Below are 25,414 nucleotides of genomic sequence, written 5' to 3'. Positions count from 1 at the left end.
GGAAATTAACAGTAGAGTGAAGGCTTATTTTACAGAAGAGAATGAGCAGCCAGACTACAATTAAGATATTGACTATTTTGTGATTTAGTGAGTTTTATGAAAAGTCTTGCTAATTAGGAACTACCTTCTCATGTGTCAACCACTCCATATATGTACTTACTAAATCATGAGAACAACTCTGAGTATTTTATTAATTTTCTAGTCCAGGGGTTTCATAGTTTACATTTTTTGGTGCTTACTACATATGTCAGGCTCTATATAAAGTATGTTGTCTACATTATTCTGGAAGGTGGGTCTTATTATCCCATTTTTTCCAAGGTTAATGAAGCTTAGAGAAGTGAAGTAAGACTATTATTAGTCAATGGAGCAAGATTCACACATAGGTCTGATTCCAATACCTATATGATGACACTATCTGGCCTCATAGATTTGCTTACATAAACATTACTTATAAATAGTACTCATTAAAACTGAAATGTGAAGCAACTCCATTAGAATACAGAGATTACCACAAATTGGTTTTCAACATAATCAAATTCTGCTTCTAATATTTATTTTTGAAAATTGGTCAAACATGTTCATCTTCCAGTTAAGAAAAGAATCCAAAAGCTGGCTATCATTTGTTTTCACTATGAAAAGACTTTTGCCAAGTATATTTTGAGCTAGAGTAGTCCAGAGCATAGGCACTGGAGCTGACTTCAATTCTACCACATGTGCCCTCAGACACATTCTATCACTTCTGTTTGGTTCTTTTGTAAAATGGGATTCATTTGTACTAACTGTAGTGATGTATTTGACACTTGTGATCATTAGTTTAAGTCATATAAAGCGTTCAACTGACACATTAACACATAGAGAATGTTGACTCACTTATTCAAATCCAAAGGCTTATTCCCCTCTTCCAGTTTTTTTAAAAAATACTTTATTTTTTAGAGCAGTTTTATGTTCACAACAAATTGAGCAGGAAATAGAGAAACCTTGTATATCCCATGATCTCACACACATGCAGTATTCCCCAATCTCAACATCCTCCTCCACAGTGGGACATTTGTTACATGATTGATTGAACCTACACTGACACACCATTAACACTCAAAGTACACAGTTTAATTGGCATTCACTCTTGGTGGTGTTTTGGCATGCACCTATTGTATTATTATACAGAATGGTTTTGCTGCTGTAAAAATCCTCCGTGCTCCACCTATTCATTTCCCCCTCTCCCATCTGACCCCCTGGTAACCACTGATTTATTCAGATAGCTTTGCCCTTTATAGAATGTTACAAAGGTATAATCTTACAGTACTGTGGCTTTTTCAGGGGGGTTTCTTTCATTCAGTTGTATATATTTTAATATTTCTCCATCTTTTCATGACTCGATATCTCATATTTTTTAGCAATGAATAAAATTCCATTCTACGATGTACCAGTTTATCCATTCACCTTCTAAAAGACATCTTAGCTGCTTCCAAATTTTGGCAGTTATAAATAAAGCCAGTTAAACACACATATAGTAGTGTGGACTTAAGTTCTCAACTCTTTTGTGGGAAAGACCAAGAACAACTGCTGTATTATATAGCAAGAATGTTTACTTTCTTAAAAAAAAACCTGCCAAACTGTTTTCAAAAGATGTAGTACTGTTTTGTGTTCCCACAAGCAGTGAGTTTCCCAACCAGCAGTTGAATGAGTTTGTTTTTCCACAACCACGGCAGTATTTTGTCAGTATTTTAGCTTTTAACAATTCTAAAAGGTATGTAATGCTGTCGGTATTTTATAAAAATTTTTCATGAAATGAAACATTGTGGAAAAGTTAGTCCCAAGAAATAGCATAGTAATGTTGATTACTGCTGAAACTATGTACACTTGGCTGAAAGCCTAAGCAACTATTTATCTTCCTAAATTCATTTCAGTGGAGTTTGCTTATTTGTTCCCCATTGTTTGAGGAATTAGTGCAACTTACACCTTAGTCTTCCGACTACATTTTGTACCCAAAAGGAAACAGGATTGAATAAAACAATCGAAACTGCTAAAAGAGGAAAAGAAATCAATAAATCTTAATAACCTGGTTAGCTACTTAAAACTGACACTGACTACACTGTCACAATTGTATTGAGTCTCCACAATTCTTGAATGTAAAGACATCAGTCAAGTCCAACTTGACATCCCAGTAGAGAAAGAAGAGTACAGTACATCTACTTTCACAAACATTAAAGTGCAGTTGTAATCATAAAAGGAGTTGTAATAAGGAACAATCTCCTTAAGACTTTGGAACTCTTTGAGACAGGGTGTCACTATGTAGTCCAGGCCGTCCTTGAATTCCTCCTGTCTCCTCTGAAAACAAAAATATTCCGGCACCTGGGGAGGCTGAGGTAGGAGGATCACGAGTGGGTTACATAGCGAGTTCCAGGACAGCTTAGGCAACACAGCAAAATCCTGTATCAAAAAGCAAAACCGACTAAACAAAACCTTCGGCACAGAATCTCACGAAGATTTTGAAAGACTGCTCTAGGGGTAGGAGGTCTTCTTTAAAACTTTCCAGATAATGGAAGTGGGGCCAATTAGAAAACGAGTAGTGCACTTTAAAAGGTCGGTGCACAACACAGAGGTTTTGTCCACTATAAAGGCTAGATCATACTCACAGAGGACACATTTCACCAAGAGCTGCATCACACCCCCAAACAGACAACACTTCATTTTCTAAGCACCCTCAGCAAGGAAGAGAAAGTCTGAAGCATCAGGCACACAATCCGTTTTCTTCGTACTCCGAGCCTCCTTCAATCCTTTCCCCACCGTTGTTTCATCCGCCGGCCGGCGGAGCCTAAGTGTCTCTAGAGCCAGAGAGACCACAGTTGCGCCCAAAGAAAACGCCTTCCTTTACAGCATCAGGATAGAGGGTGACAAATTCCCCAACATGAAGACAGAAGAGAAGCTGACAACTTCCGCCACACAGGCCAGGATTGAACCAAGCTCCAATAACCGGACACCTTTTTCGCGCTCAGATTTAGCCGGAAGTGACGCCGCTAGATGGCGCGCGGGGCCGCCCCGCGGGAGAGGCGGGCCGGAGGGGGGCGGGGCGCGGCCGCAGCTCCGTTTCCGGTGGCTCGTCGCGCTCGCTCACTGCAGCTGCAGCCACTCTCGCCCGTGGCTGCTTCCTCCATCCTGGTATTTTTTGGAGCCTCCATCCTGGTTCTTCCAAAGTGCCCGGACCCAAAACAGGAAGTAAGTGCGATGGAACCTTCAGGTCCCAACTGCCGCCAGAGCCGCTCCGCCCAGTGGAGTCTGTCCGGCCCCCTTGCTGCCCTCTAGCTCTCGCTGGCCGACTGCCGGCATCCAGGCACCGCGGCAGGGTCGGAGCCAGGCCTCCATTAAGCTGAAGCTACCGGATTGCCGGACGCTTAGAACGGGGCCTTCTTCTCAGAGCGGTGCTGGCGGTGGGGGCTAGAGCAGCAGAGCTGAGGAGCGAGCGGGCGCTGAGGCACTAGCGCGGTCCGACGGGGGCGGAAAATGGCGGCGGCTTCGAAGGAGCTAAATGGCGCCGGGACCCCTGGGGGGTGGGGTGGGCCGAGAGGTTTGGTGGAGAATTGGGACCAGTTAAGGAAACCTTACTTGTTTTCTTGTGGTCCTTTTTTATTTCCCTTTAATAACGTTTCCGTTTTTGTTGTGTAGTCCAGTGAAGGAGAGGTGGGCTTGGGTGGGGTTGAGTGGGACGGGTGTCGCCCCAAGTCCCCCACCCTCTTTTCCTTTTTCATGTTTGTGTGTCAGACTCTCCTTCCATCGGTTTGGGTTCAGCCTTTGCTGAGCGGTCCCAGGGGTCGCTGGCCGCTGCGTGTGTCTCTCTCCCCCGTCTGGCCGGGGTGCGGGAGAGTCCTAACCCAAGACCGAAAATCCGCCAGGACGTTTTCGAAATTTTAAAACCTGTTTTGCCCTCTAAAATGGGCTTCGTTTTGAGACCCTCCTCAGGGGACGAGGTTAGAGGGTTTTCCCTCATCCCTGGAGTAGACTCCAGAGAAGCGGCCCGCTGTTCGTGCAGTCAAATGACACAGCGTGTGTTTGGGTCGGGGAGGAAACGGCGGCGACGGTTCCCCGACGGCTGCCCGGCCGCCGCCTCATTCATTCCTCACGGTCGTGACGCCGCGGGCGGGGACGTCTGAGAAAATGCGCGCTCCGAGCTAACTTAACACTCCCAGTCCGGTGCTCCAAATAATGCCACCTGTTCGTTTGTTTTTTAATTGCAACTGTGGTTTTCATTCGGGAACGACAACTATTTGTAGCTCTTAGGCTCCAGTTCATGTCAGAAAATAATCTTTGATTGTTTTTGAAAGTTTTACGAAAATAATCTTTGATTGTTTTTGAAAGTTTTACGAATAAAATAATCTTTTATTGTTTGTCCTTTTTCGGTTATGGATATTTGTGTGTGGGGGGGGTTCCTATTCAGATTTCTTTTAGTTGGTTTCAAATTCGTGTTTTAAGTAACTTTGAGGATTATTGGATCTTGATTATTTTAGTAATTCGAGTAATTGACCACGCACTACTTGAACGAATTCCAGCTGTTGGTGATAACGCGCCAAAATTTTAGCCTTTTATTAGGGTGGTAAAGTATTAAGATTTACAAACTTAGTTCAGATTTAGAAAAATAAAAGTTTAAAATTATATTTCTTAACACTACAAAAATACCATGCTGAGCGAATAACAACTTGGTGAGGGAATGAAGTAGTTGTTTTTTCCAGTCACAAATAATAGCTTGATCCTATCTGGGTACCTCTCATTCCTCAAGTGTGTGCTACAAAACTGTAATTTTTTAATGCACTATTTTAGTTGATAGGCTCGCCCCAAAATTCGCTTTGGGGGCTGAATAGAACCTGCCTACCCATGAATCTCTGTAATTGACAGTTCAGCTATAAGATGCAGCCAAAATGCTATTCTTGCCCCGTCTTCATCATTTAATCAGTAAGTACTGGGCATTGCATACTTTAAAAATATTTAAGTTCATATTTTTATTGGAATAAATATATAGTATATAAGCCTTTTTCCTCTGGATATTCAGGTTTAGAAGTATTTTGAAAGTAGTTTTAGTGGGAAATGGTATTGGTTGAAAAACATTAAAAGTACATACCCTCTGTAGACGTTTTTAAAGTCTTTCGAGTTACCTTTTCTTTTTAAGATGGAGTTTCATTCCAGCCCAAAGGTGTTTTAAAGGGGAAATACGTGTATTAATAAGGTTAGGTAGATAATCAGTAGTTAGTAATTAACAACAACAAAAATTGCCCTTCCCCACGTATTGCTTACCTTTCTGTTAGCTTCATTTGTTTCTCCAACAACTACAGGCCTTAATTTTTGTTGATAGTGTAATAAATTTACATGTCTTGAAACTAACCTCATTATTTTGAACTGTTGCTTTTGTCATGGTTCATAAAGTACATTGGCTTAAATAATCACCTGTAAGAATGAACAAAATAATAAGAAACAAATGTCCCTAAAGATTTGCAGCCTGACACATGGATTTTGTTAATGAGGGGGCTTAGAAATATTTCCGAAAGTATTGAGGAGCAAGCTCACAGTTGTATTGAATACACAGAGATGTGTGTCATAGTGGCGATAAGGAAGGATCCATTCCACTTTTTAAAATATCCTGTGTAGAGGCTGCCTTTTAGATCTGAGATGTTGCACTGCCTTCTCAAATTGGAGTTTTCCTTAATAGTCCATTTTCTCTAACCACCGTAATTTTCAGCACTTTTTCCACATAACAATTCCCTAGAAACTGGTATGGGTAGATGCAATGCAGTTTTAGCTCCAGAACCTTTTTCTGTCTCTTATGTGGTTGAGAAAGTGAAGCCTGTTGCCAAGTGTTAATTGTAAAATGCAGATAGTGATAAAATGTACACAGTATGCATTTGCTTTCATATCATTTCTCCATTTGTGTTGATAAAATTTTTGTTTAGTGAACAGAATTTTTATAATAGAAATCACAAATAGGTTTGTTTGCTTTGAGTCCAAAGATAACTTGATAGCATTTAAATAAAAAGGAAAAACCTATTTGTCGTGTCTGTTTTTTCAAGTTTGTGGAAAGATAGCACATTCCATTACTGAATACCAAATGTCAGGAAAAAACAAGTGCTCTCTTTATGAACTGTTTCTTTCTTTTTCTTTTTTTTTTTTTTTTAAGATCATCCTATGTTTTAAAATACTATCTTGGTTGTGTACATCGTCATTCCATTCTTCCAAACACTGGTGGTAAAAGCTAACCGTTCCCTTACCATATAGTAAAAGAAATACTCATTAAGTTTATTTACTGCCTGTGTGTATTTTGTATTGGGTAAGGAAGTGTGCTTTTAAAGATTAACTCGAATGTAAATCAGGAATGTGGTAGTTTGTATTTCCTTTTAAAGAGTTTCTGATGGTTGCTTGCATAAAAGTGCTCAGTTTTGAATTGGTGAAATTTTTCAGTGTAGACAAACACTAGCTCTTAAATCATGCACTGATATAAAAAAAAAGTCTTTTTTTAAACAGGCAGTACAATTTTATTGGCAAGCCAGGTTTGAAATCTTGCACCTTAAAAAGACCCATATTATTACCAAGTAATTCTCCTTATTTAAAAATAGCGACATAATTTTAAGTAATTAAAGCCTACTAGAATAGACTTCCATTAACAACTTTATTGATACTATGGTGTATACCCATATTTTATCATTTTTAAAATCAAGCCATGATGAAAATTAATTAGTTCGTTAATCGGTATGCTTTATGTTGAGCTATAAATCTTCTTAAAATACACAGAAAACCAATTTTCAGGAATCTGGAATTATGTCCAAAATACTCTACCTCAGGCAGGAAGTATTTTAATTCCTGTGTGGAGTAAAATTGGTAGTCAGGAAGGTATTTTCCTCAAGCGTGCAGTATTCTTATGTGGAATAAAATTGGTACTCATGAAGATATTTTTCTGTGGCCTCATCTGTTTTCTGATGCCCTTCTATGTACCTTACAGGATGTGAGAATTTGTTATGTATTATCTACCACTAAGATTTTTCTATTTAGCAAAAATATTTTTAATTCTTTCATAATTAAAACATCCTAAAGCCAGGCACCAGTGGCTCAAATCTGTAATCCTAAGTACTTGGGAGGCAGAGATCTAGAGGATTGCCCTTCAAGGTCTGCCTAGGCAAAACATAAGACCCCAACCAGTAGCTGGGTGCAGTGGCACATGCCTGTCATACCAACTACTGGGGAAGCATAATAGGATCACAGTTCAGGTTGGCTAGGGTAAAAGGCAAGATGCTATCTCCAAAACAACCAGAGCAAAAAGCATTACAGGCATGGCTCAAGTAGAATGCCTGCCTGGCAAGCACAAAGCCCTGAGTTCAAACCCCAGTACTTTTACTAAAGTATTTCTTATATACAATATTAGGTATGATGGTAATGATGAGGGATTTTTTTTTTTATAAATGGTGTAACTTCAAAACCAAAAATTTCAGTAATATTTACTGACAGAGTAGATACTAGGTACTCATTAAAAGTGTGGAGTATAAAAAGTATTGAAAAGTACAGCAAGTGTAAAAGTTATGAAGAATGAATATGAGCTGCATGCTAGTGGCTCACACCCATAATCCACCTACTTGGGAGGCTGAGATGGGGAGGATTTGTGGTTCAAGACCAGCCAAGCAAATAGTTTTTGAAACCCGATCTCCCAAATAATCAGAGCACTGTACTGAAGGTGTAGATCAAATGGTAGAGGGCCTTCTTTGCAAGTGTGAAGCCTGAGTTCAAACCCCAGTCTCAAAAAAAAAAAATGTGAATCCAAAACCCGGTGTAGTGGTACTTGGGAGGCTGAGGCAAGAGTATCACCAGCTTGAGGCCATTCTGGGCCACACAGACCTTGTCTTAGATACCAGTATTGTAGAAATAGTAAAAAGGTTATGTTGACACATGAATAAAAGACTTGAGAGGTAGTCATAAAAAGCTAAGGGGACATGAATAATTTTTTTCTGGTACTGTATTGGATCAGGGAAATCTAAAAACTAAATGTGTTCTTGCTGCCTTAAGTTAATGCCTGTCAGTGTTTCTCAACCTTTAACTCATACAGTAAAGTTCTGGTAGTATATGCTTCTATATCTTGCTAGATTTTCTATTATAAGAATATCAACTTTGGTGAATGTTTCTCATGCATTGTAGTCTTATTCCATCTTCCAGTTTAGAATCATGACAACCCAAATATTACCTCCTATGCTTCTCATGATCACCAATAGCATCTGCTCTTCCTCACTTGTCTTAATGCTGTGCTTGGGAACTCATTAAAAGCTGTTTACCTGTTAGCTCCCAAAACTAGGAAGAAATGTGATTTTCTCTGTTTGTTTGGTTTTTAACTGCCCAGAAAGTCAAGTCAATATGTACACTTAATGAAATACCAACTTTAAGACACTATCGAGTAAGAAATGAGTCACTCGTGTTATTCTCCATAAAGTAACTCTTAGGTTTAATTATCCAGGAGTGATAATTCGTTATACTTACCCTTTTTAATCTACCAGGTGATTGTATTAAGTAGGGTCATCTTTGGCCAGGAGTGGCACAAGCCTGTAATCCCAACACTTGGGAGGCAGAAGCAGGAGGATAGTTCAAGGCTAGCCTGGCCACATAGTGAGATCCTGACTCAAAAAAAAAAAAAGACCCAAAGGTCATCTTTATTATGGGAAGCTATAAATGGAGGAAGCAAATATATTTCTCAAATGTGAACATATAACAATGCCAGGCTGGTAAAGCAGCTCAAGTGGTTGAATGCTTGTCAAGCAAGTACTTAGGGAGTTCAACCCCTAGTACCACCAAAAAAAGAAAACGCACTATAAATGTTCTGTGGGGCTGGAGCCATGACTCCAGTAGTAGAGTGCTTGCCTAGCAAATGCAAAACCCCAATACCACCAAAAATCAATGTTTTGTGGTACATTTCAGGGATATTTTTCCTTAAACTTATTAAGGTATTGCTATTTAAAGATAGCCACCAAGTAATGAGAACATATCAAAATGCCAATTCACCAGTTAAAATGTTATTCTTTCCTGTATTGTATATTTTTTAATTAGTGTAAAAGCAGTACATATGCTATAACCCATTACAAAAGAAGGGAAAAATCGAAGTATGTTCATGGCATTGTACTCCGAAAAGTTCATGGTAGAGTTAGAGATCTGTGAACCAAGTGGGAAAGTGTTCTAGATATTAAGCATAGTTTGAATGTATAATGAATTAGAATATAGGCACTAAATTATTCAACTTTCTACCCTACAATCATAAGTTGATTTATTCATTGACATTTTTCAATCTCTCAGAAGTATGCTTCTAAATCACACTACTGTGACCTCACTTTTCTCATTCTACTTACCTTCAAAATTAAACCTTATGAAACAGGTTTTCTGTAGTTTGCCGTGTCTTCTGTCCCACTGGCTGGTCCTTCTCAGTCTTTCCTCTTGATTTCCATACATTATAGAGGCCCTAGAACTGGAATCTAAACTGTCTTCTCTAACCTCCAGGTAGCCTTTAAGAACAATTTGCATGCCAGTATCTCAGGTTTATAAGTATAATCCAGGCCTGTTGAGCTCAAGTTACATATCCATCATCAACTTGGCAGTTTCATTTGGATGCCTTATACCTCAAATATTAATATTGGTGGTATTTTAAAGTAATGTATAGTAATATCTCTAGGCTTAAATGCCTCAGAAGTTACTCAGCTGTTCAAGCCAGAGTCCTAGGAATCATCTTGAGATGGCTTCCTTTCTCTTGGTTTCTGTCTCTTCATTTAGCAAATGCTGTCCGCCTTGCAACCAAAATATATCCTCTGTCTAGTTTCTTAATTGCTGCCACCCAAACTTCAATCATTTCTTTATAACTTACTCCTTTATCCATTCTATATACTATAATCTGAGAGAGCTGTTAAAAATGTAACTGTGATCTACCCCAGTCTAAGTCTGCTTTTTGTTGTGACCTTGAAATATCTGAGGTAGGCTCACTTTAAAATGAACTTTATTTAGCTCACAGTTTTGGAGGCTGAAAGTCCAAACAGTGTGTTACTGGCTATGGCGAGGGCCCCAGAGCAAGTAGTAGGAGCATAAGGAGGAAGAGTTGACATCTTAAAACTGGAAGCCAGAGACTGAGGTCCCAAGATCCTTGTTGAGGACACAAGCCCAACTGACCTAAGGACTTCTCAGTAGGCTCTGCCTCGTAAAAGTTCAATACCGTCTCCCACTGACATCCTAGAGAAGGTGACAGGCCACTATGTCCAGTTGAGATGGAGGTCTTCCCAACTTTTTGCTGAAGTTGGCTTTGAACCACTATCCTTCCTATCTGTGCTCCCCTCCTCACTACCGCCTCCCCCCAACAAACCCCCAGTAGCTAGTATTACAGGCATGAGTGTGCCTGGCCATTACTTTTTTTTTTCCTGGATAGTTTTTATTTTGTTGATTTGTATTTTTTTTCTTTTATTGATTTATAAATATAGTTGTTTCAAGGTTACTAAGAGTGGAGCTTATACCTCACAGGTTGGAATATAAATTTGTGCAAACTTTAGAAAATAGACTGAAGTATCATAAAGAATTCTAAATTGTGTCATATCCTTAGATACAGTTTTCAGATATTGTTAAACAAATAGATTAAAAGAATGTTTGTTTCAATCTAGTTTAGGGAAAATTAAAAATGTCGATAGGGGACATTTGTTGGTTTGTTAAATAATGTCACATTTTTATGCAGCATGAGTTGTGAATGAAAATTTTCCATTAAATACCTCATTTAGTTTCCCTCACACTTTTCAGTGTAAATGGACTCTAAAAAGGAAGGTGTATAATTGTAGACTCACACGTACACCAAGGATAAGATTGGAAGAACCACACCAAGGTGAAAACCCTCATTTTCTGGTAAGTTTATGGATTTTTAACCTTTTTAAAAATTTTCCCCATCTTGTGTAATAGGTATTATTGACTAGTTTTTTTAAAAAAAATAGCAGATTCAAAAATGAGAAAACAGGAGGTTTAATAGCTGACTAAAGATTTCTCTAGCAGGATCTGTACCCTTTCCATTTCACATTTATTTCTGTATAATAACTTGACTATAAACATCCTGAAGAGGAATTCTAATTAGAATGCTATAGAAATGGAAATTTTAATTAATTATTTTTTTTTTTTAGTGGAACTGGGGCTTGAACTCATAGTTTTGCACTCCAAAATAGGTGCACATCTGTTCGAGCCACATCTCCAGTCCATTATGCTCTGGTTATTTTGGAGGGTGTCCCACGAGCTATTTGCCCAAGCTAGCCTCACACTGCTCAATCCTCCTGCTCTCTGCCTCCTTGATAGCCAGTGTTACAGGATTCAGCCACCAGCCCCTGCAGAAATTTTAACTCCTAATTTTTGCTGAATCATCCCTGGCAGCTTCCAGATCCTATCCTTTTATAATTGTATAATTCTTTGGTTGGGCTTTTTTGGGGGTAAAGATGAGCATCTGCCTGTTGAAAGCCTTAAAAACCAACACATCACATTTCATAAGGTCTCACATTGTATTCAAGTGCTTGATTGTTGATAGGTTGTTCACCTGTCATCTTAAAATGGTTTCTGATTGAATAGATACATAATTTTTAATGCTTTAAGATGAAATATGTTGTTATAAAAGAGGTTAATCCTTATGAGAAAAACTGTTGTTACTGGTCATATCTATTCATTATTGATCAATGTTCATGCTAAGTGATTTTACATAAAGCTACTGAGGTCTACTATATCCTGGTAGCCTACCAAAGCCCAGTTTTGAGAGAAAATTGTTTGACTGCTTAGTGAGAGATACCTTGGGTTGAGGAGCTGCCTGTGAATTCTTGGTAGGTACAACAACTTATTGTTTCTTTCCTTTCTTAATAGTACAGTTCTTTTCCAGATCAATTTCCAAAGATTATGCCATCTAAAGGGAGTTCTGGTTTTGTTTTAGTCTTTTAGTTGAGACATCACAGAGACTTGATGCTAGAATGTTACCGGCATACTTCCAGCATTCAAATATTTTTTGTTCTTATTAACTTTTATTGATAATGCTGTTACTTTTTCAGAGTGTTACAGAGATCAGAACATGGGAGAGAAACAATCTGGATAACATGAAAGTGATGCTGCTGACTAAGGGAAGGCAACCTGATTCTATGGGAAGGGCTGTAACTGAATCAATCATTGTCTAGGTAAGCCTACCTTAGTTATAAGGACCTTCCTTAATGATTTGCAAATTTTGGTTATAACTAGATCATGATTTCCATTTATCTTTATCTTGAGAATGACATCATTACAGTTCTGAAATGATGTTCTTTTGTGTAGAAAAATTTTACTGCACATTGTATTTCACTATGAATCATTGGGTCTTTGCCATGTAAATATTAATATACTTTAAGTTTTTTTCTGCCAAAGGGAAATATATTCATTTAACTGATAAATAAATGAATGGACTAATATCTGTAGAAGAGTCAACTATTGAATGATTAAATGATACATGTCAAGACTTAAGACATCTATGTTACTTAGTAGGTAAAAACAGGTAGACAAGACCAAAACTTGAGTATTGAGGCAAGAACTTCATTGAACCATAGTGATTCTGAAGACTTCAACCAGACCGTTAATAATCCAATATATTTACCCCTGCCAACCATGAGATACTGGATTCAAGACTGATCATTTAGTCTGTGAATAAGAACAAAATAATAGGCCGTATGTGTAAAATAGCAGGTTAAATGCACATTAAATAATGAGTTCTTTATTTCAAAAGAAGGCCTAACTCCGTACCTATTCAGAAAGCAATTTGGTCAACAATGGATATACATACTTGTTTAATACTGTGAAAAACAAGAGCAAGAAGAATTGTTTAGTGTTTCTGTTTTTTACATAGTAGAGCTTTAATACCTATTATTCCAAATTGTTTTGGAAAAATAGAATGATTCTTAGATAAAAGTTGATGAATCTTCCAGTAAAAAAATCAGATGTTAAAAACCTTTTAGATTATATCACAGATAAACAGATTCAAACAGATTTTCTTTAATCAAATGTAGTAAAAACAACTTTTTTTAAAAAAGTAAATGCTACAAATTGTTTACATTAATCATAGTAGTAAGATTGTTGCACATTATTATACCTAATTCTACATAATGAGTATAAGGTCTGAAAGGCATTTTTTGAAATTATTTTCATTAAGAACACTGTAGAAAAATACCCAAGTAAATTTACAGGGTACTTGAGGGGACTATTTCACGTTCCTGTCTGGAAATAAATTTTTAAACCCTAATCTGGAGTCTATTCTTAACACAGATTTGAGTATGAGCACAGTTGAAGAGGATTCTGACACAGTAACAGTAGAAACTGTGAACTCTGTGACTTTGACTCAGGACACAGAAGGGAACCTGATTCTTCATTGCCCTCACAATGGTAGGAGAACTTGCTAAAATATAATTGTGACTCTTGAGATTTCTGGATTCCATGTCACCTTTGATCCATATTACCTAGATAGACAGTTTAGGTTAGTATGGTAGAAAAGGAGGTTGTTTCTTAAGATTGTAATTAATCTTAATTCCTATTTGTTTTACTTTTATATTTTTAAATATACTTTAATATTTTAAAAGTTTACCATAAATTTTAGCTTTTACCAATCTCATACATATTTCATAAATAGGATCTGTTGAGTCTCCAAAGATGATGGAATAATACTTTTTTTTTATACCATTTGGTTCCAGTAGTGTATTTAATGCATTAGAATATGTAGAAGTACTTTTGCCAGTGAAGATACACCTTTGTTGTTACTGGTAACTGTTAAGTAATTTATATAACTGTTTTAAGATTTATGTGATCATCTGTAATGACTTAAGATTCAAAAGTCTTAGAGGCTTATGATTGTTTTTAGTTTTCTACTTTGTATTATTTATTTTCCTTTTAAGTTCTTTATTAATTTAAGTTCTGTCTTCTCTTCACTCTGTGTAATGCTTAGATTATTTCATTCAAATTTGTGGTTTTAACTAGCACCTGTCTACCTATACAGATGTCTCAAACTTCTGTCTCTATTATGAGTTCTCTGTGCTTCTTATAGGCATCTTAAATTCCAAGTGTCTCAAATAATTCTTTAACATAGTTCCTAAACTTATCTCTTTTTCTCTTAGTGTCCCAAATCATAAATGTAGTTAGGAATAAATTCCTTCTCTTGTCTTCCACGTTCATTCCGTCATGAAGACTTGTTAGTGGGATTGTGGGGTTTTTTTTAATCCATGTATTCCTCTGTTTCAGGTCCCTCTTAGTTCATATTCTCTTTTCTCTTTTGGGTGGCTTTCATAGTTTTTTAACCAGTCTCCCATCTCTAATTTATCTTTCAAACTGCAAATGAAATTGGTCATGATAATTTTAAAAGCTTTCATGCATTTTAAAAGACAGTGCTGGTTCTTTAATTTGGCCTTTCATTGTTTCACTTTTCCTCCTAGTCTCCTGCCACAATTTATATACTTATATCTAGTAGCTTATAGTTTTTATTTTCGTAGCACACCTTTTCATACCTTAATACCAATGCACATGTTGCTCCTACTGCCAGAAACAGTAATCGTTTTCCCCTTCATTTCTTCTTCAAGTTTAAGTTAACTCCTTCAGCAAACATTCCTTCTCCTCCAGTCTAAATTCAAGGCATGTCCTCTGTGCTCTCATAACAGATTCTTCATCCAACCTTTGTGGCTTTTGTATCTCTATTTTGAAATTGTTGATTTAGTCATTTCCATTGTACTTTCAGTTCCTTGAGGGTATCCTTAATTGTCCTAGTCCTAGCACTTAAAATATAGTAGGCATTTAGTAAATATTTATGAAAGAATCATATAACTGGTCCTTCTCTTTGTATGTGAAATACTTGGAAGGCCTAGTTGATTTAAAAGATAGCGCCTTTGTTCATAGTCCCTTGTTGTAAGAATAAGAGCTGAGCTGCAGTAAGCATGGAGAAAGCAATGTCCTTTAAGGCCTCCTTGCACAGCTGGGTTTAGTTAAATGAGAAATGGAATAGAAGATTGTTTAATCAGTGAGAAAATTGTCACAGAGTCATTACTAGGTGGAGATTCTGGGTTTTTTTCCTCATTGATTTAAAGTTTTTGAGATTTTTGTTTGGTTTATTTTTTTCCCCTTCCATTAGAAGCTGATGAAATAGACTCAGAAGATAGTACTGAACCTCCGCATAAGAGGCTTTGTTTGTCCTCTGAGGATGATCAGAGTATTGATGATTCTACTCCTTGCATATCAGTTGTTGCACTCCCACGTAAGTCACTATGTATTAAGAATGTAGAGTTCAGTTCCCCTTTTGAAATCATACTTTAGCTTGCAAAAGACTCAGTTGGCATTTCTAGGTAGGCTTGGACTCTTTTTTTCATTTAGTCAAAAATCTCTTTTTAACTAATACTTAATGAGTACTTATTGTGTGCCAGATGTAGCTCTAAATGCCTTTACATATGTTGTCTAACTTAATCTCAACATTTTTGTGTGTGTGGTTTTTTTTTTTTTTTTGGTGATACTGGGGTTTGAACTCAGGGCCTTGCAGGTGCTAGGCAGATGCTCTACCACTTGACCCATGCCCCCCAGTCCTTCATACTCTAGTTAGTTTTCAAATAGTCTGGACTGTGGTTCTCCTATTTATGCCTCTGTGTAGGTGAGATGACAGGTGTGTACCACCGCGCCTATCTTACTGGTTGAGATGAGGGTCTCACTAACTTTTTGCCCAGGCAAAAAGATTATAGGCATGAGATACTTTGTCTGGCTTCAACACCTTTTTTATTCTCAACTTGGTTGTGGAACATTTGTAGATAATTTTTACTGACTGCACTCTCCTCCATTAAAAATATATCCCTAGAAGAAACATCTTAAAAATCTTACTATCTTACCTTTATAAAGAGAATAAGATTTTTTTTCACCCTTCTCCATGGACCATATTTACCCTCTTTGAGAAAGCATGCTATAATAATAGGTACTGTTACTATCATTTTGTAAATGGAAGAAATTGAGGCACAGAAATATAATAACATGTCTAAGATCATATTTAGGCATTCCTATTCATATAGCACATAGTCTGTACTGCGTCTTAGATTTGGCATATGATTAAAAAAGACTGTAAACATACCAACTACAATATTAGGTTATTTCTGGTTTCTTCAGCAAAGAATATGGAATACTGTTCCCTACAAAGTGAGAGTAGATGTCTTCATCCATGGTAATAGGAATGGGGCACATGGATGTTGGCGGCACTCTTAACCCAAAGCAGAGATTTATCATACCAAGAACTCCAATCAAGGAAAATCACATTTTCATCTAGTAAAAAGAACTTTCATCATGGAAAATTATAGATACGTACTTTGTTTTTAGAGTTACATGCTTGTTAAATTAAACAGAAAATAAATAATTTTATTTCAATTTATTTTGACACTTATTGAAAAACAGTGTTAATACTGTTTCCAGGAATAGCATAAGCATAAAATATTTCTAATTAGTTTTCTTCTGAATGATTCATATGTTTTTTAAATTTTCTAATTTGACTGTCAAGTTGCGACTCAATTTTAAAATGTAAGTGGCTTAATCTTAATAGATATTTTCTAAACTAGAATTTTTCACTGATTCTTTTGGTATAAATTATGACTAGTTCACTTGTTTAGAGTGTCTTGCTCATGATCATAAGTTCAGACTATACTTGGCATTTTATTCTGTTTTTTGATATTAAACTGAGTCCTTTGTACCCTAATCACTTAATCTAAGAGACTGTGGATATGTTGATATGAAAGCACATGAGCTGCTTGATTTTGGGTCACAGCATCATCACATATGGAACTTAACCTGGAATCTGAATTTATAAAAGGTTGGCAGGAAGTATTTACATGCTCTCTGGTTTTTTAAAAAATATATTGATAAAAATCAATTTAGGCAAGTTTCTTTATTAAAAAAAAAGAAAAAGCAGTTACAGTAAAAGGATGAAGCTTACCCACTCAGCCCTAGGAATCATCTGGCCAGCCTGCCCTTAGCAGCTCAACCTGCAAGGCCTCCCACCCTTGGTTTTGGAATCTAGCAAGGCAGCCTGTCCTGAGAAGCTTAGCCCCAAAAACTAGTCAGATGACCCTATCTACCCACCCACAACCCCAAGAAACAAGTAGGCAGTTTAACCCCCAACTCCTGGTAAACATACCCATGTACCCCTTATGCACCAATAGCCATGTTTTTACCCTTGTGCCCACTAGGGCACTGTACCCCACCATCAGACTTGCTAGAATGGCTCTGTGCCTGCATAGCCTTCAGAAAATGACAGGCACCCTACTTCCATTACTATTCCAACTACATCTTGCCTTCAAGGGTCCATGAGAGCAGCCCTCCCTGCATAGAACCCAAAGAAACGGTCTGATGCACAGTGCCTAGAACCACTAGCAAACCAGCCCTAACTAACAAATATGTATCCCACCTAGCCATGGTAACCCCACCAATCTGTGACCTAGGATACTGAGTCACCCACAGATATCACCAACTTTGATTACAGCTAAAAAAAATAAAAGACTATACAGGCACTATACTACTATACCTATCTGAAACCAAAGCCAGAGTAGCTTACCTAACCATTATCCAGGAGAATATCTACAGAAGCCATTCTCTAAAACTGGAAGAAGCAACTGATCAGACAGTATAGGGACACAAGAAATATGAAAAAGCAAGGTAACCTGATACCTCCAAGGGAATACATTAGCTCTCCAGCAACAGACCCCAAAGAAAAGGAAACTAGTCAGTTGCCTGTAAAAGAATTCTTAATAATTTTAAAGAAACTCAGTGAGACGCAAGAGACTATATATAATTCAGTGAATTTAGGAAAACAATTTGTGAACTAAATAAGAAATTCATCAAAAAGAGATCATAAAAGAACTTGGAGCTAAAGAACTCAATAAATGAAATTTTAAAATACAGTCAAGAACCTTAACAGCAGACTATATCAAGCAGAATAAAGAATTTCTGAGCTGAATTTACAAACATAAAGTTTTAATAGATCTTAAGACATAATTCAGTAAGACAACAAAAAAAAAGAATTAAACCCTAAACTCTATGAGACTTAAGAGACACCATTAAGCAAACAAATACTGATCTCATGGGTGTTCTAGAGGAGAAGGGAAAGGGGCATAAAAAACTTACTCAACAAAATAACAACTGAAACTTTTCCAAATCCTGGGGAAAATATACACATGCACATCCAAGAAGCTCAAAGGACTCTAAATGGATTCAACCAAAAAAGATCCTATCTGAGGTATAGTATAGTAATCTGCCAAAAGTCTAAGAAAAAGTGTGAATTCTAAAAATACAAATAGGAAAGCATCAAGTAGCATATTAGGGGCTCTTTATTAGACTAACAGCAAGTTTCTTAGCAAAACATGTAGAGGAATTCTGAAGAAAAAAAAATTGTTCACTATACCTAGTGAAACTATCATTCAGAAATGAAAAGGAAATAAAGTCTTTCCAAGACATGCAAATCACTGCCACCAGACCAGCTTTACAAGAAATGCTAAGGGAATTCTTCACTAGAAACAGGATAACTGTAATGAAAAGAAATGAAAGTATAAAACTCACTAACAGAACAGGTACACAATAAAGAAAGAACATAATTAAACCTTAGCTGTGTAGAAAACCACAGTGATGAACACAGTGGAAGACAGGAACAAAGTATATACAAAATAATCATAATTTAAAATGACAGGAATATGTGTTACCAATAATAGCCTAAATATAAGTGGATTGAATTTCCCAATTAAAACATTTATTTAGACTGGCAAATCACTCAAAAACAAATACCAAACAATATGCTGCTTATAACAAATGAACTGGTAAGAACACATAAAAAAAATAAATTGAAAGTGAATGGATGGGAAAAGATAGCCAACTCAAATGGAAGTCAAAAGAGTATAAGGGTAAAATGCACTCTTTAAGTCAAAAATGATAAAAAGAAACAACAAAGGTTACTATAATGATAAAGGGATCAATTCAACAAGAGCAAATAACAGGCAGAAAAATCAATAAACATTTTAGTTAAACAGAACATTTCATCCAACATCTGAAGAATATACATTCTTCTCATCAGCACATGGAACATTCTCCAGGATGAATCATATGTTAAGCCACAAAACAAGTCCAAAAAAGTAGTCATCAGACCAGAATGGAATAAAATTAGAAGACAACAAGGGGAACTTTAGAAATCATACAACTACATCTAAATTAAACAACATGCCCTTGAATGAACAATGTTTCAATGAAGAAGTAAGAAGGAAAATTTTTAAATCTCTGAAGACAAATGAAAATGGGATACCAAAACTTAAGGGATACACCAAAACCAATACTAAGAAGGAATGTGACAGCAAAAAGTGTCTATATTACAAAAAGATTTTTCAAACAACCAAATGATACACTCAAGGACCTAGAAGAGCAAGAACAAACCAAAGCAACAACAATTAGAAGGGAAGAAATAAAAAAGATCACAGCAGAAATAAATGAAATAGAGACTAAAAATACATTACAAAAGATAACAAAGAGCCCATTTTTTTGAAACATGAAATTGATAAACCATTAGCTAGATCAACCAGGAAAAAAAAGAGACCCAAATCAATAAAATCAGAAATGATGAAAATTTGTAACTGATTCCCCAGAAATATAAAGGATCATTAGGGGCAACTATATCAGGAACAGATATGAAGTGGATAAATTTCTAGGCATATATCCTACCTAGACATACCTAGGCCAGGAGTTTATCTTGCAGTCCAGGATTGTGGTTTGAGGCCAGTCTGGGCATTAGGTTAGCGAAACCATATCTCAATAGACAAACCAGGTGAGGTAGCACATGTCTGCCAACCCAGCTACTGCAGGAGGCATATGTAGGAGGATCACAAATTGAGGCCATCCCAGGTGAAAATCTCCAGACCCTAAAAAGTAACTAAAGCAAAAAAGGGACATAGCTCAAGTGATAGCGCTCCTGCCTAGCAAGCATGAAGCTCTTAGTTCAAAAAGAAAAAATTTTTGAAAGACCAATAATGAGTAATGAGGTTCAGATGTCTCACCCTAGTTAGAATGGGTATAAGCTTTTTAAAATGTTGGCAAGAATCCAAAGAAAGGAGAACTCTTACACATGTAGGTGGGAATGTAAGTCGGTATAGCTATTGGTGGAAATTAAATCAGTATAGCTATTTTGGAAAACTGTAGGTTTCTCTAGAAATAGAACATCTGTGTTGTTCAACTCTCCCACAGCAAGGTATATATCCAAGGGAAATGAGGTCAGTGTGTCAGCATGATGCCTACACTCCCATGTTTGTTATAGAATTCTTCACAGTAGCCAGGATGTAGAGTCGACCTAGGTGTGTAGACACAATGAAATAGTATTCACCCATAAAAAAGAGTAAAATCCTATCATTTGCAGCAGCATGGATGGAGCTGGGGGACATTGTCTTGGTTGTAGTAAGCCAGGCACAGAAAGCTGAAGGGGTTACTGTCATGGAGTAGGGGCTAAAATGATGGTTGCTGGAGGCCAAGAAGAGTGGGTAAAGGTGGGGAGGGTTGAATGCCAGGATGCAGTTTCATGGGGAGGGAGCTGGAATCTGTGATGGTTAAGCAGCCATCACAGATTTTGTGAATGGAGATGTATAGAAGGGTTTGTGGTGTTCCAATTTTAGGGAAGTAGATGTTTGCAGAGACAAAGGCTGGTTTCCCTGTTTTGATGCACATTGTATGCATGTATCAAGTTTTCACACTGTACCACATAAACATGTACAAAATTACATGTCAGGGTTTTTTTTGTTTTGTTTTTTGTTATTTAAGATGAGGTGGGAGGGGCGGAAGCATGGAATTCTACATCTGGGTCATGTGGTACTGAGCAATGCATTATTCATTGGACTTCATGGAGATGAATTAGCTTTAAGATTTAAATTTAGATGGAATGTTCAGATTTTCCTTTTACATGCTTTTTGTGAATGATATAATTTCTCTTGCGTTACTCATTCTAGCTTACAGCTTTTGTAGTCATCTCCCAATTCCCTATTCATCCATGTTACATGATGGTGATGGTGTTCACTTAGTGATTCTTTTCAGTACCTTAGACTCTTAGTCATTTTGTTCTCCATTTATCACTCTATTACTGGAGGCTGGTGATAATCTCTTTCAGATTTGTTATTTTCTAACACTGCTTCATGTTTTCAACTCATTTTCTCTAACATTCTGTAATTTTTATGGTTGTTTGCCCTACGGGAACTAGAACTTGTTAGTCTTACTTGTTCATTGTTCGTTCTGTATTTGTATCCTTTCTTTTCTTATCTGCTTACAGTTTCATAATTATCATTATAATAACTGTCTTGCATTTACCTTCAGATCCCTTTTCCTTCTCTCTTTTCATTGTTCTTTGGTAAAACTATAACCTTATCTAAATCTGTCTTTATTAATCTGTATTTATTAATGGCAGGTAAATTTGTCTATAGCAATGCCACTCATTGAAAGACATTGGAGAAAAACGGGACAAACAAGCTGAATGGTCTTGTTCCTGATCATTAACCTGAAGTGGGTTTATAATGCTGCCTACCAGTCACAACATAGTTTTTCATTGCTTTTCCCCACTCTTGGATTATTATTTCATAGTTCCTGAAACCTCCAGTATCTCCTCTACCTTTCTTTTAGCTAACAACCTTGGTTTGTACTTTACTAAGACAATTAGAATAACCAGAATATGTATGTATGTGTGTGTACGTGTGTATATATATCTGTATGTGTGTATGTATATACATATATATTTTTTTTTGTCAGTATGGAGTTTGAACTCAGGGCTTTGCCTTTGCATTTGCTAGGCAGGCACTCTACTATTTGAGCCATGCCATCACTGCTTTAGATATTTTTCAGGTAGGGTCTTGCATTTTTACCAAGGGCTAGCCTTGGAACTTGATCCTCTCAATCTCCATCTCCCAAGTAGCAGAGATTACAGATAAAAGTCACTGTGCTTGGCCCTGTAACCAGAAAATAGTTTCTGTACATTCCCATCACCACACCCATCTATACCTATGTCCATGAATTCTAGTCTTTATCCTAGCTAAGAACTCTTCTGTTGACCAGAGTCTATCCCTTTTGCCTATTCAAGGATATTCTAGTAATTTTTTACTTTCTCTTCCAAATTGTTAATTTTTTCATTCTCTACCTGGATTATTCCCATCAGTATTATAAACATACTTTTCTTTAAAATAAAGTCTTTTAGCTCACTTTGATCCCTATACAGTTTCTCTTTTTTGCTGGTATAGCAGAATACTTGAAAGAATTGCTTTTACTTACCTCTACTACTTCTCCCATTTTTCCTTACACACTTTGTTCAGACTGTCACTTCTTCACTCAGTTCTGCAGAGACTTTTTTTTTTTTTTTTTAAGACTTTGTCTTACCTGTCAGCATCATTTGACAGTATTTTTCACTTCCTCCTCCCTGAAACATTTTGGCTTCTAGGGAACTCTTGTTTTTTTTTCTGTCCATTCCATAGTCTCTTATACTGACCTGTGCCAATCACCCAGAACTCATTTCTTAGACTGCTTCTTCTGTTTTCACTCACTTCCAGGGATCTCAATTTCTAGTATTAAATATTCTCTTGTGATAACCCCCCCAGGTTTATCTTAGTCCAGACTTCTCTTAAATTGTAGATGTCTAGTAGGTATCTCAAAGTAATGTGATTGAAACTGAGCTCCTGAAATTTTCTAAATAGTTAAATTTGCTGCTTCTACAATCTTACCCATCTTATTAATGGCAGGTACATTCTTCCAGTTGTTCAGATTTAACAAAAAAAAGTTTAATGTCATTGTTGGCTCTTCAATTTTTCCTGTATCTAATTTGTCCATAATCATAGGTTCTGTTATCAAAATATATCCACATTTGAACTATTTCACCCTAGACCTGGCCACTGACCTTTCATATGGATTACTACAACAGCCTCAAGATCTTACTCTAGCTCTTCTCCCTCAATACTTTTCCTCATAACAGTCAGTGAGCCTGATAAAATGAAAGTTCTGTTATATCACTCTATTTAGAATCTTCTGTTGGTTTCCTGTCTCAGCATTAAAGCCAAAGACTTTACCCTGCCCTACAAGGTCCCACAAAATCTCCTACTGTTCCTGTTCAGTTCGGTGTAGCAACATTGGACTTACTGTACTCGTGAACACCCCAAGCATGCCCATCTCAGAACCTTTTTGTTTGACTCTCCTTGAGATACTCTTCCTGAAGACACTGGCATGACTAGTTTTCTTTCTTACTATGTTCCAAGTATTGGAACTTTCCTAGTCTCCTGTCCAAAATTATGAATATGCCCCACCCCACATCCGTTCCCTTTCTGCTTTATTTTTTTCTCTTATAACCACCATCCAACATAGAATTTTATTCATTTTGTGTCTTTCCCCAGTAGTATATAAGCTCCATGAACAGGATTTTTGTTTACCTGATATGAATTAGTTCACAACCAATGTTTGCTGAGCTGAAGAGTATTTATGTGTGGGAGTATAGTAATAAGAATAGTGTTTAGGAAATTAATTGGTCACATTTTTTCCAAGAATATTTTTAGAATAATTATATCTTGCCATTACTGTTGTGGAGATAAATTATTCTCTTCTTGAAGTTTCAGAAAATGATCAGAGCTTTGAGGTGACCATGACTGCAACCACAGAGGTGGCAGATGATGATCTTACTGAGGGAACTGTGACACAAATCCAGGTATAGTACACCTTTGAACTGGTTTCAAAAGATGATCATTTGCACATAATAAGAGCATACGTTGACAAAATGACAACTACAAAATTAAAGTAAGATCTATCACTTTATTCAGGGTCTAGTCCTCACAAGTCTCAGTTGTAAACATAGACAATTGATTCATTCTCTATTGTGTGGTTCATGTCTGTTGAAGCAGGAAATAATATGTGTTCATTATTTATGTGTAAGTGATCTCACTTGAGCTAACAGTAATGGTAATCGTGGTTGGTAGTACTGTTCTATCTGGTACTTACAGGACTAGATATATTTTCCATGTGCTGAGAGGTTGGAAAGTAGTCAGTTTTTACTGTTCTTCGGTGAACTTCTTTAGTTGTCCGATAAGCTTTACCTTAAGTTACTGCTATCAAAAGTAATCAGAATTCTTTGCTGTTTTAGTCGGAAGCTTAAATCTATATTACTTAAAAGTTTGTCTGCCTGGTTTATGCCTTCTGTTTCTAGCAACTTGTTCTTTTATTTCAGCTCTTCATTTAATATGAAGTAGAGAACATTATAGCACTTTTCTTTTATGAAACACCACAATGACCATTCACTTAAGAAATATAATAGTTACAAGTTGATATGTAACATAAAGGACTAAGGACATCTCAGGTGGCCTGTTGTAGTAATAAGCATCAAAGTAGTTCCAAAAATCATAGAATTTCCAAAGAAGCAAGTCTCAAGTATTCACAAAACAGCTTTGAGCAAGGTTGGGAGAACCTCACAATTTGCACTTTGATTTCAGTGAGTAATTTGAACTGGATATTTTTTCAAGCCTCTTAAAGCAGTAGAAAATATCCTTCCCTCAAAATGGGTCTCATCGAAGTCATTCGAAATTTGAAAACTATGTAGTTTGACTTCAGTTTTCACACAGTTTTAACTATATATATATAGTTAAAACTATATAGTTAAAACTATATATATATATATGTATGTGTGTGTGTGTGTGTATATATATATATATGCACACACACACATACCTTTCAGAAATGATGATTTGATTCTCTTATTTAGCTGATAAAGAGAAGATTCTAAGAATATTTTCTACATTGTAATTCTTAAAAGTAGGTGTTGTATGTGTCAAAGTCTTTTGAGAGCTATTTCATTCTTTACTTATATATAACTTGTGTCACATCTTAAAGAATGATGATTGCCAGAATACATAGGACCTTAAACATCATCTAACCTGTCTCAGTTCTCTTTATAAAAGTCTTAATCTTTAAAAAAAAAAATCTGAATGTACTGGCATGAATATAAGACTATAAATCTTTTTGTCCTTGTTGGAGTGATTTCTAGCTGGATTTTAAAATACTTTCATAAATACATATATTACCACCAGATAGAAGAATAAAGTAGCGGCAGTAGAGGCAAGGTTCTTCTCATTGTGCTTTGGTTGTTCACTGACAGCTTATCTCTTTCCAGGTAAGATAGGTTCCGTATCCTCTTCATATTAGAAGTTCAGTTTCTGTTTATTCAAGAAATAGTGCTACCTTTCTTAGCATTTACCTCCATCCAGTGACTTAGTGTAGTAGTTTGCTCATGGCAAAAACTGAATTCATTTGAGTGGCAACTAAGTATATAACTCCCCCCTTATTCTGGTCTGCCACTGATAGGCTCATACTTGATGTGGTAACTCATTTACACTACAGCTTC

General features: G+C 36.6%; 1 protein-coding gene across 7 annotated transcripts in view; it reads left to right on the top strand.

Moving 5' to 3' along the window:
* Nucleotides 1-3,073: 3,073 nt before the first annotated feature.
* Nucleotides 3,074-25,414, top strand: part of Dmtf1 (cyclin D binding myb like transcription factor 1) — a 40,975-nt gene continuing 18,634 nt past the window's right edge. For 2 of the 7 annotated variants that reach the window (XM_020162820.2, XM_020162814.2), the window contains exons 1-6: nt 3,075-3,216; nt 10,783-10,884; nt 12,057-12,179; nt 13,294-13,410; nt 15,140-15,262; nt 23,634-23,728. In XM_020162820.2, coding sequence (XP_020018409.1) covers nt 13,302-13,410; nt 15,140-15,262; nt 23,634-23,728 — 327 coding nt within the window. In that variant the 5' untranslated portion in view covers nt 3,075-3,216; nt 10,783-10,884; nt 12,057-12,179; nt 13,294-13,301. Of the gene's footprint in view, nt 3,217-4,081; nt 4,945-10,782; nt 10,885-12,056; nt 12,180-13,293; nt 13,411-15,139; nt 15,263-23,633; nt 23,729-25,414 lie in introns of those variants that run through there. The other 5 variants (XM_074064852.1, XM_020162815.2, XM_074064853.1 and 2 more) reach the window with 5 other exon arrangements.

Source organism: Castor canadensis, chromosome 2 (assembly GCF_047511655.1).
Source record: "Castor canadensis chromosome 2, mCasCan1.hap1v2, whole genome shotgun sequence".
Classification (NCBI taxonomy): Eukaryota; Metazoa; Chordata; class Mammalia; order Rodentia; family Castoridae; genus Castor; species Castor canadensis.
This window is presented reverse-complemented; position numbering and strand designations above follow the sequence as displayed.